General features: G+C 53.7%; 1 protein-coding gene across 3 annotated transcripts; it reads right to left on the bottom strand.

The window, feature by feature from the left end:
* Positions 1-272: 272 nt before the first annotated feature.
* Positions 273-8,797, bottom strand: Pacsin3 (protein kinase C and casein kinase substrate in neurons 3). 3 transcript variants are annotated; one of them, XM_048361172.1, is made up of 11 exons: positions 8,677-8,797; positions 5,278-5,346; positions 4,936-5,026; positions 4,633-4,789; positions 3,574-3,809; positions 3,306-3,461; positions 2,134-2,309; positions 1,899-2,019; positions 1,647-1,783; positions 1,169-1,287; positions 273-827 (listed from the first exon to the last, which is right to left on the bottom strand). In XM_048361172.1, the coding sequence occupies exons 3-11, from the start codon at positions 4,987-4,989 to the stop codon at positions 712-714; spliced, it is 1,272 nt and encodes a 423-aa protein (XP_048217129.1). In that variant the 5' UTR covers positions 4,990-5,026; positions 5,278-5,346; positions 8,677-8,797; the 3' UTR covers positions 273-711. The 3 variants fall into 3 exon arrangements, with proteins under 3 accessions (XP_048217129.1, XP_048217127.1, XP_048217128.1); XM_048361170.1 differs by having other exon boundaries at positions 274-827; positions 1,169-1,290; XM_048361171.1 differs by lacking the exon at positions 8,677-8,797 and adding an exon at positions 8,257-8,276 and having other exon boundaries at positions 274-827; positions 1,169-1,290.
* Between the last annotated feature and the right edge of the window lie 7,286 nt (positions 8,798-16,083).

Genomic DNA, 16,083 nt, shown 5'->3' on the forward strand with positions numbered 1-16,083 from the left:
TTCTCCCTGTCAACTCACTGACCTGATTGCCAGGAGTCCCGTGCAGCACAGATTAGGGTTCCGAAGTTCCAGAGCAGGTAGCAGTGTCAAACCCTAACCCAACCCCATAACACACGTTCAGCTCATAAACACCCCTCTCCCAAGTGCAAGAGTGGAATACCAAGAAGATGTACACAAAGCTGGGCGTGGCAGTACACACCTGTAATTCTAGCTCTAGGGAGGCAGAGGCTTGGGCTATAGCGTGAGATCCTGCTTGAAACCCAAGTAAGATGCACACAACACCTGATTTTTTTTTCTTTTCAATCAAGTTTAATAATACACATTAGAACAAATCACAAAAGAAGGTGCTGCTGCTAACCCTAGAACTATACCCACTTCCAAGCCCACCCCAGGAATCCCAAAACAGATCAGAAACTGTATTCTCTGCTCCTGGAGAGACTCAAGTGTCCCTGGGGAGGCCCAAGCACCCCTGAACCCTTCTGTCACATTTCCGTCTTCCCATCATATCCTCAGCTTCAACTGGCTCTTCCTCTACTACTCCCTTCCTAGACACAGGCCCCTTCCCTCCCTGAGTCCCAAAACTTCCTCCCTCCTCAGGAGACAGAGAGGTAGCAGCAGCATGGTAGTTCAGGGCCCTCAAGTCCAGATCTATAGGAGCAGCTGGTTTCTGACCCAGGGTGGAGACACGTTGCAGCAGGGCTGTCAGGGCACTCAGGCACCCACACATTCCACATAATTGGCAGGGTACAGACCAATGCGACCACTCTGCAGCTGGCCCTGACACCAGCCCTGCTCATCCTCCTCGCTCATCTTCAGAAGCTCCTCCCCTGGGGAAAGGGAGATTGGTCACAGCCAACTGCCCTAGCCTGGGCAATCAGGCAAGCTGTTTCCCCAACCAGGTCAAGGACTGAAGGGGGATGGGGTAGCCCCAAAGCCTGCCAGCCAGTAAGAAGAAACCTGGCTCAGGCAGACATAGTCAAAGTTAGCAAACTATCCTACCCCAGACCCCAGCAGTCAAGCCCCAGCTGGCTGGGCCTTGAACAGCCTAACCAGCCAGAGAACTAGCCCTTGAGGAGCTGTCTTCTTGTTCCCTCTCCTCCACCCCTGCTCAGACAGGTAAGGCAGAGGCTGAACTGGAAAAGGAACAGGAGAAAGAGGCCCACATTACCTGCTCGGAAACTCAGCTCATCAGCTTCCTGGCCAGCGTAATCATAGAGTGCTCGCACCCGCACCCCAGTGGCAGCCTTCCTGGGACTGTCCTCATCTGACCACTCCTCATCCTGTCCACTGCTGGGGGAGAGAGAGGAAGGAATAGTTTCAGGATATAAGGATGACCTCAGGCTAGAGATGTTCCCAGGACTTAGGGCAAAGGGCTTTACCCCTTGGAGGGATGCTGTAGAGGCAAGTGAGAAGGACCTGAAAGCTAGTCACACCTCTGCCACTCACACAGAGTGGGGTGTGTGGCCAAAGCGAGACGGAACATGGGAATTTCCTGGCAAATCTCTGTAAAACCTGGATCATTACCTCTCAGTCACCCCTCACATCCGTGGCACCAATGTTCAACCCACTTCAGGGTGAAGGGGAGGACACAAAGGAGAGAAGAAAGAGCAGGGACCATTTCTCTTAACCAGCCTCTAGGCTCTCACCCTGGGGACCCCGGAGGCTGGGGTGGAAGAGCGGTGCCATCTCTGGTGGGCATGATGCTGGTCAAGGTAACCTCATCAGGGCTCCGGCCACCCTTCTCCTTCCTGCTGATAGTTCTCTGTGTGTCCAAGGACCACTCCTGGGGGAGAATGCTCAAGGTCATGCTGGAAGATGGCTGTGGTAACAGTAGGGCCATCTGGACCTCCTTCACCAACTTCATCCCAATCTCTGGCCACCCAATCTGTATCACATGCCTCAAACTGTGGCCAGTTCATGGCCATTCCTGGCCCATGGGTGCTACGCCACCAGCGCAGATCCTCCTCATCACTGGCTGCCTCAATGCCCTGGTGCAGGTCCCTGTGGAGTTCATGGAACCTACGGCCAGAGGTGTTCAATGAGACAGGGAAGTTCTGGGCCCCAGTACTGCCCAATCCCCATTCAGCTTGACAGAGCCCAAGAGAGGAGGAGAGGACCCCATGTAGCCCGCACTTGTCACTGCTGGAGAGGTCAAGGTGCTGGTGCAAAGTGAGCAGCATCTCCTTGAAGAAGAGAAGTCGCTGGCGCTCGGCAGCCTGGCAGCTCTCAAAGGCCTGCTCCATGTCCTCCATGTAGCGTGGAGTATAGCGGTGCAGCTCCGACAGTGTCTGTTCATACTGGGTTTTTGTCTGGGACAAAGAGAAGGACACTGGATGATTAGTCTAGATCCCGCATAGTCCTAGATCTAAGATCAGACTAGATCCTGGACCCTCAGGACTAAGACCTTGTTCTGGTCCTTAGGCAGCCTTAACAATGGAGGTGACATTCGGGGACAGCACTTAAAAGACTCTAGTGGAATTCCAGACAGTGAGTAGTGGCTCATGCTTGAAATTCTAACTACACAAGAGGCTGCAATCAGAGGAAAGCAGTTCATAGGGCCCAGGCAAGAAAGTTTGAGACTCTATCTCCAATTAACCACCAGAAAACTGGAAGTAGAGCTGTGGCTCAAAGTAGTAGAGTGCTAGCCTTGAGCAAAAAGAGCTCAGGGGCAGTGTCCAGGCCCTGAGTGCAAGTTCCATGGCCGACAAAAAAAAAGTTGGGAGAAATCAGGAACTGCTTCCCGGAAGGTGTGGACACTGGGGTGGACACTGAGCAGCACCTTAGAGGACAAAGATCTAGATATGCAATGCTAGAGGGAGGAGCACTTCAGGCAGGGTAGGCAATGTGACAACCCCTACACACAAGGAAAGAGCTGGAAATCTTTTTGTTGCCGATCCTGGGGCTTGAACTCTGGGCCTGGATGCTGTGCCTGACCTCCTTTTGCTTGAGGCTAGTACTCTACCACTTGAGCCACAGTGACACTGTCAGCTTTTTTCTGTGGTTAGAGATAAGAGTCTCACAGACTTTCCTGCCTGGGCTGGCTTTGAACCATGATCCTCAGATCTCAGCCTACTGAGTAGCTAGGATTATAGGCCATGAGCCAGGAGTGCCCAGCTGGAAATCTTCAAGTGCTACAGACAGCTCCGTCCTGGCACCTCAGTACCAGTTTCTTTCTTGGGCAAAGCAAGTTCATTCTCTAAATGAACGTCTGGAGAGAAGGCAGCGCATGGGAATGGGAGCAGGAAGCGTGCTGGAGATGGGAGAGGCATCTGGGAGCTGGACTCCCGGAAGCCCTGGACCTGTACCTTCTCGGCCTCCTTGGCACAGCGGCCCACCCGCTCCTGCAGCTTCCGCAGCTGCTCCTGAGACACTGCGCTGTCCGCCTTGGCATGGCTCTCCCGGGTCTGGGCCGTCTTCTCATCCTTGCGAGATGAGTGGTAGCTCTTCTTAGAAGCTTCAACCTGGCACACATGGGGACAACTCAGAACCCTGGACGCCATGGTCCTGGTCCTCTGGAGCCTCAGTGCAGACCTGAAAGGGGCCTGCCCGGATACCCGGAGCTCCACACCTCACCTCCTTCAACCGCTTCAGCCAGGGTTTCTGGGCTTTGCGGAAGCTATCTTCAGCAGCTCGGCTCTCACGGAAGCCACCCAGCACAGGCCGGTGAAAGGCCCCCCGCTGCCAGGCGCGCACCCGCTCACTGTCAGGCCCGTGTAGCTTCTCCCGCACCTCCAAGTGTAGCTCGCTCAGCCGTTCCGCGGCAGTGAAGAAGGCATGCCACGCCTTCTCCAGGGTGCCATACTGTGGGCCTATGGAGAAATGGGACCCTGAATGAACCTCTCCCTCTCATTGGGTCCTGTTTTGTTTTTTTTTTTTGGGGGGGGTGTCTGGCCAGAACATGGTAAGGAAAGGGGTGCTCTGACCCAAGTAATCTTGTCCCCACTGCTACCATGAGGACAGTGTCATTATCAACATGAAGCAGGTGAACAAACTGAAGCCCAGAGAAGTTAAGGGAATTTTCCCAAAGCATCACAACTACCAATGGAGCTGAGAATCACGCTGCACAAACTCTGCACCTGGGATCTTCCCCCAGCGAGGACCTGAGCTTCCTCTCAGCTCGGCCAAACCCTATGGCTTCAGGCAAGTCCTTTACCCTCTCTGAACTTTCAGTTTCTCCTTAAGAGAATGGGGAGAGGGCTGGGTACCAGTGGCTCATGCCTGTAATCCTAGCTACTCAGGAGGCTGAGATCTGAGGACCAAGGTTCAAAGCCAGCCCAGGCAAGAAAATCCATGAGACCCTTATCTCCAGTTAACCACCAGAAAACCCAAAGTGGTGCTGTGGCTCAAAGTGGTAGAGCACTAGCTTTGAGCAAAAGAGCTCAGGGACACCATCCAGGTCCTGCGTTCAAGCCCCACTGCTGATGCAAAAAAAAAAAAAAAGAAGAAGAATGGGGAGAGGGGGCAGAGGGTGGGGTGGGGTATAGCTTATTTGGTACCACATGCTTGCCTAGCACAATCAAGGCTCTGATTTCTATCCCAGCACAGCAAAACCACCACAAAAACAAAAACACCTGCCCTGAGGGTCCTAGCCAAAGGCCTCTGTTCCCAGCAAGACCTGCGCAGTGGGCTCACCCTTCTCCACAGTGCCTCTCCATTTGCGGGCCCAGTCAGCCAGCTGCTGGGCATAGGCCTTCTCAATGCGGGCACGCTCCTGGAAGCAGCTGACCAGGTCCCCACACAGCCGGTGCCCGTCTTCCACTCGTTGCACCGTCCGCCTGTAGTTGCCAGCCTGGGTCACACAGAAGGGTAGCTTTGCCAGGGAGAAGCCCACTCCAGGACTGGGGCTGATGGCTAGGCTCCACCACTGGAAGTGTGGCTATGCCCAGAGACAGGAGCATTTCAGTGCCATCCAAAACCCAGGCCCCAGCCACTCACCTCCCAGAAACTGCCCCCTAAGGCCTCCCCTCCAGCGTCTTCTTCTGGCGCCATGGTGTCCCCGCAGCACGGAATGGTGGCAGATTTGGGACTGTGGAGGGCAGAGGGTAAGCAGCAAAGTCGATCTGGCACTTTGAGGGCAAGGTAAGGTCCTCTCCTTTTTATGAGTCCCCCACCCCCCACTCCAGCCCCAATTCCCACCGCACAGAGAACCATCAAAGCTAGGACTGAGCAGCAAAGGGATGGAAGGTCCCAGAAGGGGCCAGGACAGCAGCAAAGATGGCAGTTTCAAGGCTGGTCCACTCATCTTGGGTTTCCCCTTCTCTTCCTACCCCCACATACCTGGGGTCTAGAGATGGTCACTTCGGGGACCCAGGTGTCCAAGTCTCCAAGCTGCCACTGTGACTCTGCCTTGAAGTTAACAAGAGTACAGCAGAGAGTGAGGGTGGGGGGCCTGCAGTGTCCAGGGCGGTGCCCAGCTCCCCCAATATAGCAACTGCTGTCAGAAGCGCCAGATTCCCGGCGGAGAATGCCAGGCAGGTCACACGATCCAGCGGGGGATTAGATGGCAGGCGGGGGTGGATGGTGGGCAGAATGCCCACTCCCCCGCAACAGATGAGAACTCCTATCCAAGAAGGGCCCCTTGAATGACAAAGCAACCGCATGAGCAGACCAGGCCAAGCCAGAGGGCAGCCTCAGCCTAGCAGCTCTCCTTGCTGGGGAGAGTGGAAAGGGAGCCAGGAGCCCTAGCTTGGCCAGGAAGCTCGGACAACTGCATTTTACTGTTAAGGGAGCCTCAGCTCCCTCTAAAATGGAAATTCCCCCCACCTGGTCAGCTTCCATGCTAGCGCTGATGTAAACCAGACAACAAATAAGAAATGCCAGGGACCTCGCAGTCACAAGAACAGTCCTGAAGAACCTCATGGACAGCAAACAACTCGATCCTTCCCTCAAAAAGACCAAAGTGGGGTGCATGGGGGAGCCAGGCAGGCTAGAGCCAGTTAGAAGAGTGTTCTCTAGAATCACCAAGGAGGGCAAGGTAAATTCCAGCCCCAGGACTAGAGAACCTGGCGGCAGCCAACCCTTCCCCTCCTGCCTTTGGGCAGGGTCTCAGCTGTCCGAAGCACTGACTGACTCAGCCCTAAAAGGAAATGGCTTCCTCTGATGAGCAAGCCCAAAGCCCAAGGGACAGTCAGGCCAGGAGGACAGAGGACAGAGGACAGAGCCCCAAAGCAGGGCTGTCAGAGCGCTCCTGTCAAATTGAGACGAGCCTCTACGTATCATATATATTGTGCCTATCCTGGAGCTTGAACTTGGGACCTAGTCCCTGGGCTTTTTTTTTCCCCCCCTCAAGGCTAGCAGCCTACCATTTGAGCCACAGGTCCACTTCTGGCTATTTTTGGTATTAGAGATAAAAGTCTCACACAGCCGGGTTCACGCCTATAAGCCTGGCTACTCAAGGGGCTGTGATCTGAGGATTGCAGTTCAAAGCCAGCCCAGGAAGGAAAGTCCATGAGACTCTTACCTCTACTTAACCACCAGAAAACTGGAAGTAGCTCTGTGGCTTAAAGTGGTAGAGCACTATCCTTGAGTGCAAAAGTTCAGGCGCGGCACCCAGGCTCTGAGTTCAAGCTCCACAACTGACCAAAACAAAAAAACAAAACACAAAAAACAAGTCTCACAGACTTTCCAGCCTGAGCTGGCTTTGAACAGTGATCCTCAGGTCTCAGCCTCTTGAGTAGCTAAGATTACAGGCATGAGCCACCAGCATCTGGCTCTACTTATCTTTCAAAACTCATCAGGAGCATCTTCTCCAGTCACTTCCCCATTTCTCCATCCTCTGGGCTCCCACCGCCCTGTAACCTCTCAGGTAGGGCACATACCCTGTGTCTACATCTGTCCCCAGTCATTGCTAGGCTTTTACAGTTGCTATTTGTGTTTCCTCAGGCACTGGAGCCAGTCATAACTAGCTAAATAAGAAAGCAAGGGGGTGTAGCTCAGTGGTAACACATATGGTTAGCATGCTCAAGGCCTTGGGGCTCAATCTTTAGCACCAAATGATGTCTTCCTGAAGACCAGAAAACCTCTAGCTGCAGCAGCCCTATTTAAAAAAAATGCCTGGCTCATGCCTTCCTGGAGTCCCCAGGAACAGACGGTGGAGGTTCGTGAGCACAAGAACCCCTTGGGTCTTCTCCCACTTGTCCAGAAGGGGCTTGTCCAGACAGAAAGTGGCAGCCATAAATCACAGGACCTCTGGAGCTGTCCCAGTGAACCATCAAGGGCCTGGGGCCCCTGCCTGCTCCAGCCTCCTCCTTGCTCCCAGGAGAGCTGCCCCCCACCCATTCCCTCTCTCTGGCCCCAGAACAGAGCAAGCTGTGTCTGCAGGGCTGGCACGGCTCCCTCAGGCCTTGCAGAGCAAACACCAGCCCAAGCCCCAGGCACAGCCAGGCCCTGCAACCCAGCTTCATCCTAGCTGTGGGGGTAGGCCTTGCAGCTCACACATGGTTAGTAAGGGTTGGCACCTGGTGCCTCCTGACCCCTATGGACTCAAATACAGGAGAACGCACCCTTACTAGAGGCAAGAGCTCAGAGAGCAGGTAATGAAACCTTCCCAGCCCAAGGTCCCATACCTACTTCTGGGGCACGGCAAGATCACCTCACTCCCATAGTCCTTGTGCTGGGACCAAGGTAGGGAGTCCTGAGCTCCCACACCAGCCAGGGGCTGGGCATACACCTCCAGTACAGTCACCCTACCCTGCCCAGCTGTGACCTGAGTCACAGACTGTGCCCCAGGGCTGCTTCCCCAGGGAGCCCTTCCGAGCAGTCCACAGCCCTAAGATCTGAGGGCACAGAAAAAGGGCAACCTTTAGTCCCAGAAAGAGCACCTAGCTAGGCCTTGCGGGGTTGGCACCGGAGCCCAGCAGTCGCGGAGGCACAGGGAGGGGGTGGCGCAGGGCAATCGGGAGGAGGCAGGACCAGGGAGGGGCATAACAAAGGGGCACTTTTGGAAACCCGACCTGCCGGCTGAGGTACCCTGCTCCCTGGTGACGCACTCCATGGCCCCAGCCTCCACACCAAATCTCGGGGCCCAGGGGCCACTGATCTCTGGCCTTGACCCCTAGGGTCCGCGCCCCTAGACAAGCCCCTTCACCCCCACTCTGTGGCCCTCCAGGCGCTGCACAATTCGGAACCCATGGAGCACACGGGGAGTTGGGCCAGGCCTAGGCTCGAAGGCTCTGGGACTTCTGGAAACTTGTGGAACTTGGTCCCGGCGGGGGTGGAGCCTGCCAGCCACCGCGGCGGGGAGGGGGCGTCCCCCACCTCGGCCGGGCCCGCCGTGGATTCCAGATGGTGGCCCGGGGCGGCGGCCCTCCAGGATCGCTGCTCTCCGCAGAGGGCGAGGAGCCGCCGGGGAGAAAGGCCCCCTGTTGGGGCCCCAGAAGCGCTGCGAGGCGGGCGGCTTAGGGCCCTCGAGGGGGCCCCCCGGGAGACGGGTCTCCCGCCAGCCCCGACGCCCCAGTGTCCTCCGCCGGGCTGCAAAGAGTCGGCTAGTCGGCGCCGCCGCAGATGAGCCGTCTCCACCACCCCAGTCCCCCCCCCCCCGGTTCCCACGCCGCGGGCGGGGTTGCCGGGGTCTCCCCCGCACTAGGCGGTCCCATTGCAAACTGCGGGGGGCGGGAGAAGCAGGGGCGGACCAGAGCCTCGACTCGCGGCCCCGCACGTCCCCAGCGGGGCACTCACCGCGTCCTCCCGGGGCCCCGCGATGGGTGGGGGGGTCCGACCACGCTCCAGCCCGAGTCCTACCACTCCTCAGCCAGGGCCGCCGCCTCCCGCACCGCGCCTGGCCGGGCCCTCCCCCGGGAAGCCCGGCCCCCGGCTCCGCCCTCCCCGCGCCGCCGCCGCCGCCGCCGCCCCAACCCCGCCGGCCCCGGCTTCGCGGCGCCCCGCGGCCGTGGGATCGGCGTGCCGCGGAGAGCCAGGGCTCACGCCCCGGGCCACAGAGTCAGATTTCGGCGTTGCCCCTCTCGGACCTTGGCAGAGGCTGGGAGACCCGTGGGAGCGAGCGGGGACCTGCACGGGTCCCCCTTGGAGGGGGGGGGGGGGTCTGGGGACGGCACTTAGAAGTCAGCTCGCGGGGCGGGGGGGGGGGGAGGGCGTAGGGGGGCGGGGAATCCCAATCACCTCCACCCCTCGTAAGCTTTAGGAGTCCATTGTACGGAAGGTTGACACTGAGGCTCAGAGACCTCACTCGGGCCGCGCCGGGACTCCAAAGCCGGGCCCCCCGGCCACGCGCAGCCCGGCTCGGTAATCCCGGGAGCGTCGCGAGGTCCGGGACAAACCGGCGGCGAGGGGTGAGGCAAAAGGCACGAGCTGCTCCTCCCCCTCCGGTGGGCCCTTCCCCTGAGTTTGTCCTGCTCATTCAAAAATCCCTCCGCCCGCCCTCCGGCCTCCGGTATCCGAGTGGCAGATTGTTTCCGATCGCCCCACAACGCCACCTTAGCCCACAGAAACCCTTATCGTCCCCCCACCAAGTCCCCCCCCTCCCCTAGGACTTTTCAGAGTCTGCCGGCCTGTTATTTATATCCACTGGAGGGGCCTGAGTGGGCCCAGACTGACCTAATCGCCACCTGCTCGGCTTCCCCGCCCCTCCCGGGCCGGGCGGTCCAGCGGCGGTGCCCTGCGCCCGGCCAACGAGAGGGAATGGGTCGAATGGGTCCGTGGCTCAGAGGGTCCTGGCAGGGCAGATTGGCTCCGGGTTGAAGAACACCCCTCAGCCCCCAGGCTCGCCCCCAGGGCGCGCGCGCTCAGGGAAGCTCAGGGGGGCGGGGGGGGGGGGGGCCCGTGGTTCTCAGTCCAGCTCGTCCCCTCCCGACCCAGCCAGCCCCGCTCCCGGAGAGGTGTGAGGACGTGCGCGCCCATTTCTACAAGGCAACTTTTAAAAATAGCAAAATCTTGTTGCTGCTAAATCAGGGAGCGATCCTTGGCGCGTCCTCCCGGCGGATGAATCCGCTCGCAACAGAGAAAGGGTCTGCGGGGCGTGACTGCGAGTTATTTCGGGGAGAGCACACGCTCTACGGTGGGGGCATAAAACTGCCTCCCCAAGACTGGGAGGCGCGCGAGGGGGAAACACTTAGGACGGGCCACCTTGGACCTGCGCATTTGGCAAATCGTACGCTGCTGGTCATGGATCTGAAACCTGAGCGCGTGGATTCCAAACCAGTTTCAACATCCATCTCGCTTTGACAAATCTTCTCCCCTTATCTCTGTTTCTGCCTCTATAAAACCTGACAGATGACCCTGTTGACCTTCCACTGGGCCTGGTGCCTCAGGTAATTAATGACTGTAAAACAACTGCAAATGAGAGCTGCTAGGGAAACTTCTAATGACAGCCATAGTCGTTTTGTATTCTTTAAAAATCAGTTAGCATCCACCTCGTGCCTCGAGGCTTTTAGGCACCTAGACAGAAAGTGTGAAAATACAGGGATGAAATTAATTACAGGAGCCTCTTATTAAAGCCTCATTAAATATAAAGTTGGCAGCAGACTCTGGGAATCTAGGGAAATGAGGGCATAGAGACTGAGAAAATAGCGGTTCATCAGACCTCAAGGAGAAGGGGGATGTGGTGTGGAAAACATCTGGCTTCCCTTGGGTTCAATTCTACAAGCAGAGATCAGAAATATTGCAGTTGATCTTAATTGTCCCCAGGGTACTATGAGTGGAGTGTGTGTGTGTGTGTGTGTGTGTGTGTGTGTGTGTGTGTGTGTGTGTGCTGTGTAGTGAGAGGAAGGGAGAGAAACAGTACATTGGACCACTTCAAAGGAGATACACTTGGCTCTGAAAACTCAATTTCCCCTGCAGAAGGGGGACTCGGATTCCTATGCCCTATGGACAGAGCCCTTACTATATACTGCAATATCAGTGTCATCCCCAACCTGAACACAGTTCAGGATGACTTGCTCCCAAGGCAGATCAAGACAGAAAGTTTTAATAAGAAGCAGCTTGGCTCAGGGCACCAGGTGTTAGATTGGTCTGTAGCCAAGTATCAGGACAACTCATAGACTCACCTTGAGTTTCTGGAATGTCCTAACCACTGTACCTTCACTTGTTTATTTATTCATTCATCCAGCCAAGAAAATATTTGAATTTTTACTCAATGCTAAACCCTGTGCTTAGGTGTTGGGAATACATAAATAAAACAGAACCCCAAGAGTACAACAAGAGAAACCAAGTTCCACAAAGACAGGGCACTCTTTGGGCTCGGTGAGTAGGAATTAGTCATGCAGAGGCATTCCAAGGCGGGCGCATCAGGGAGTGCCAAGCCCCAGGGTTGTTAGCATATGATTTTACGACCAGCCGAGTCTGCTTTTCGGCTTCTGTGCTACACAAGTGCAGAAAGAAGTATGGAGATGTTTGCATATCCTGTTTGCAATGGGAGGGGGAATGGAAACGTGCATCACGAGGGAGGTAGCCGGATAACTAAAGTTCATCCATGCTGTGGGTCACAAGTGGAGAACAAAGTACAGAGAGACTTTTTTCTTCAGTTTGGCAGTGCTGAGGATGGAACCCAGGCATAGGAAGGGATGCATATGCTAGGCAATGCTATACCACTAGCCTATACCCTAGCCAGAGAGAGACAGAGTGAGACAGAGACACACTCTTACATGGAAAGTTCTAAGATGATGCTGAGTGAAAAGGTGCAGGTCACACTAATATTCAGAGAGAAAGTACACCAAACAAATTCTAATAGTTATCCCTCAGGAGAGGTCTCACAGTGATAATGGAATTTTTTGGAATAATAGAAAAAGGGACTGTGAGTGGTAGAGTGTTTAGCATACACAACATAAGGAACTAGATTCCATCCCAAGAACCCTTTGAGTGGAATTGCAATGAGAGCACGTGTAAACTCTAATTAAAATGAAGAATGAACTGGGCACAGGTGGCCTATGCCTGAAATCTTAGCTATTCAGGGCTAAGATCTGAGGATCGTGGTTTAAAGTCAGCCTGGGGAAGGAAAGTCTGTGACACTGTTATCTCCAATTAACCACTGGAAAACCAGAAGTGGCACTGTGGCGAAAAAGCTCAGGGACAGCTCCCAGGCTCTGAGTTCAAGGCCTGTGAGTGACCAAAAAGAAGACAACTCTGAGGGCAAGCACTGTGGCTCTTGCCTATAACCCTAGCTATTCAAGAGGCTGAGATCTGAAGATTGTGGTTCAACCCCAGCCTGGCCAGACAAATCCATGTTATCCCCAAGCAGAGGAAAAGCATGAGGCTCTGAGTCCACAGCCCAGGCACAAAAGGAAAAAAAGGAGGAAAGAGGAGGAGGAGGAAGAGGAAGAGGAGGAGGAGGAGGAGGAGGAGGAGGAGGAGGAGGAGGAGGAGGAGGAGGAGGAGGAGGAGGAGGAGGAGGAAAGAGGGAGGGAGGGAGGGAGGAAGAAAGAAGGAAAGAAAGAAGGAAAGAAAGAAAGAAAGAAAGAAAGAAAGAAGAAAGAAAGAAAGAAAGAAAGAAAGAAAGAAAGAAAGAAAGAAAGAAAGAAAGAAAGAAAGAAAGAAGTAAGTAGCTGCAGCAGCAGCTACAACTGGGTGCTGGTGGCTCACACCTGTAATCCTAGCTACTCAGGAGGCTGAGAAATGAGGATCACAGTTCAAAGCCAGCCCAGGCAGGAAAATCCATGAGACCCTATCTCCAACTACTCAGAAAAGTCCAGAAGTGGCACTGTGGCTCAAGTCATTGAGCACTACCTCTGAGCCAAAGAAGCTCAGGGGTTCATAGCCCCAGGACTCGCAAAAACAGAGAGAGAGAGAGAGAGAGAGAGAGAGAGAGAGAGAGAGAGAGAGAGAGAGAGAGAGAGAGAGAGAGAGAGAGAGATGACCTGACCTGGCCACTAGTGGATCACACATGTAATCCTAGCTACTCAAAGAGGCTGAGATCTAGAGGATCAAGGTTGAAAGCTAAGCCAGGCATGAAAGTCTGAGAGGTGAGCTGGGCACTGGTGTCTCACACCTTCAATCTTAGTTACTCAGGAGTCTGAGATCTAAGGATCTTGGTTCAAAGCCAGCCTGGGCAGGAAAGTCCATCCCTGGCTTTTTCCCGCTCAAGGCCAGCACTCTGCCACCTGAGCCACAGCGCCACTTCTGGCCATTTCCTGTATATGTGGTGCTGGGGAATTGAACCCAGGGCCTCCTGTATACGAGGCAAGCACTCTTACCACTAGGCCATATCCCAGGACCCGTGAGACTCTTATCTCCAGTTAACCACCAGAAAACCAGAAGCAAGCAGCACTATGGCTCTGTTAGCCTTGAGCTGAAGGTGCTGAGTAATACTGCCCAGGCCCAGAGTTCAAGTCCCACGACCAGAAGGGAAAAAAAAAAAAAAAAAAGAAAGGTCTGAGAGGTGTCATCTAAAAACTAACCAGCAAGGGGGGGCGGGGGAGAGTGATATTGATCAGGATGTATTATACTAATGATCTGACTTGTTGAATTAAAATACCTTTGTACAACAGCATAGAATAACATATAAAATAACAAAATAAACAAGAAAAATAATCTGAGTGGGAGGTGTGGCTCAAGTGGTAGGGCACCAGCCAAGCAAGCCTTGAGTTCAAACCTTGATACCGGGCGGGGGGGGGGGGGGGGAAGCAAAACTAAGCAGAGAACTCTGGCAATCCTGTCGAGGGTAAATTAGAGCAAGCAGAGGGTAGCAGGCAGGCCTGGGCTCCTCTGAAGGCCGCCTTGTTTCTCGAGTTACTCGAGGCCTCTGGACATTGCCCCAGCAGCATTCCTGACAGGCAGCTGAGTAAAGTATCAAAGAATCCTGATTCAACAGCTATGTTTTTAGGATCTCAGGCAACCCCAGGTGGACAAACTGGTCTGGGTTATCCAGAGAGGCAGCCCTCAGTGGGGGAGGATGTTTCTGGGTTATGATGGCAAAAATAGCAGGGGAAGGGCATTAGATTGAAAATACAAAACAGGTTTGGTTTCTGAGTTACAGCTACAGAGAAAGTTTCTCCAGGGGCAGGAATTTGCCCAGGGCGGATTCTTTGCAAAGTAATAGAGCTGGCAGAAGGTTCTGTAGGAGCAGCCACTGCAGTCTACTTTTCAGCTCTGAAAGGTGGGAGGCCTCTGCTCAGGAAGTCAGTCCTGGCCTGTCCGTGTAGGGCCTTCCTCTGCTGATAACCTAGGAGTCCAATTAAAGGGGTCCTTTGACTTTACTTAGCAAATGAGGTGCCTGGAATACCCAGTGTGCACAGACACCAGGCTGGGTGTTCAGTCCTCAATTCAAAGAAAGCAGACAAGATCCCCGACTTCATAGAAGTTCAATCAAATAAAGGTCGGAATTGTAATTACAAACTGTGGTTGGGCTGGGGGTATATTTCAGGAGTATAAGGTCTCTTAACATGTGTGCGGCCTGGCTTCAATCTCCAGCATTGGGAGGAAAAAGAAAAGAAAAAAAAAAAGCAAAACAAGAGGCTGTGGAAAAAAATAACAGGAGCCCAATGTTGATAGGGAGAGGGTGAAAGAACACTTCTCTGGAAGTTTGTGGGTCTCCCTCATAACCCAAATGGTAGGGAGCCAGGTCAACAGAAAATGTACAGAAGAGCATTCCAGGCAAAGGACTGAGGAACAGGTATACACAGACCTTCAGATGGGACCTTGGCCTTCCAGAAAGAGGACAGGGTGTATGCACGGTGAGTGATTGTGTGAAAGGCCCAGGATGAGGTAGGAGAGACTGCAGCTACCCAGACACTGCCGGGCTTTGTGAGTTTCCTCTGAGCACAGGAGGAGACCCTGGCAGGGATGTAAGAAGAGGAGGGGACAAAGGGACAGATTGGCCTTTTGGGGCACCATGTGAGAAATGGGCTTAGAGCAAGGAATCAGGGAATGACAACCAATGTGACCCACAAGAGAAAGGGCATCACACATTTTTAAATGCTTGAAAGGAAGAATATTTTGTAGGTGATGAAAATTTCAGTGTCCTTAAATGAAGTTGTATCAGAACACAACTATGTTTACCTATTTATGAATTGTCTCTGCCTATTTTCACTGCCACGGGCATAGGTGAGTAGTTGCCAGAGATGGTGTGGTCTTCAAAGCCTCAAATATTCACTATCTGGCCCTTAGCACCAAAATTATGCTCATCATGGATTAAAGAGAGGTGAAAGGCAGGAAGATTGCCAGGTGTCAGTGGCTCACATCTGTAACGCTAGCTATTCAGGAGGCTGAGATCGAGGATTGTGGTTCAAAGCCAGCCTGGGCAGAAAAAGTCTGTGAGACATTTTTGGGGTTTTGTTTTGAATGATCCTGGGATTTGAACTCCGGACCTGTGTACTCTCCCTAAGCTGGAGGAGGCAGGGTCAGGCAGTATTCTGGATATCACTGGTTATCTGGAAGCCTAGAGAAGGTAAAGAAAACCATTGTCCCCAACCTTATGACAGGAGCTCAATGTCTGCAGGGGAGCTGGGCCAAAGTAACAAAGAAGGAAGATGGGAACTTCAGTGTAAATAGTGGCTGTTGTATACTCAGTAGTGTGCTCAGCACTTGCACCTGAATCTCAAGACACAACCTTTGTGGAATGGGACCTATTTTTTTTTTTTTTGTGGCCCCAAAGAGAAAAATCAAAGTGGTGCGAAGGCATGCCCTGAGCACACAGCTAGGAAGTAAGGCTCTGAATGCTGCCCACCCCAACACTGGTAACCAAATTTCCCACATGGGTAATGCTGAGAGCCTATCGCAAAGACTCTTGTGTTTTAGTTTCCCAAAGCTACTTGAAACAACAGAAATTGGTTCTTTCACAGTTCTGGAGAGGTTTAGGGGGCAGAATCTTCCCTTGTGTGGAATTGTGTTTGCTGGCAATCTAGAAATCTCTTAACACTCCTTGGCTTATAGCTACATCATTTCTGCATCCTCCTGGGACCTTCCTATGCATCTCATCTCCTTCTTCACTCTTTTTTTTTTTAAAGAACTGGGGCTTGAACTCATATCTCAAGCTCTTGCTGAGCTTCTTCAATCATGGCTGGTGCTCTACCTCTTGAACTATAGCTCTACTTCTGCCTTTTTTTTTTTTCCTTTTGGCAATCAATTGCAGATAAGAGTCTCACAGACTTTCCTGCTTGGGCTGGCTTCAAATCTCCATTCTCAGATCTCAGCTTC

Source organism: Perognathus longimembris, chromosome 13 (genome assembly GCF_023159225.1).
Source record: "Perognathus longimembris pacificus isolate PPM17 chromosome 13, ASM2315922v1, whole genome shotgun sequence".
In the NCBI taxonomy this organism is placed as follows: domain Eukaryota; kingdom Metazoa; phylum Chordata; class Mammalia; order Rodentia; family Heteromyidae; genus Perognathus; species Perognathus longimembris.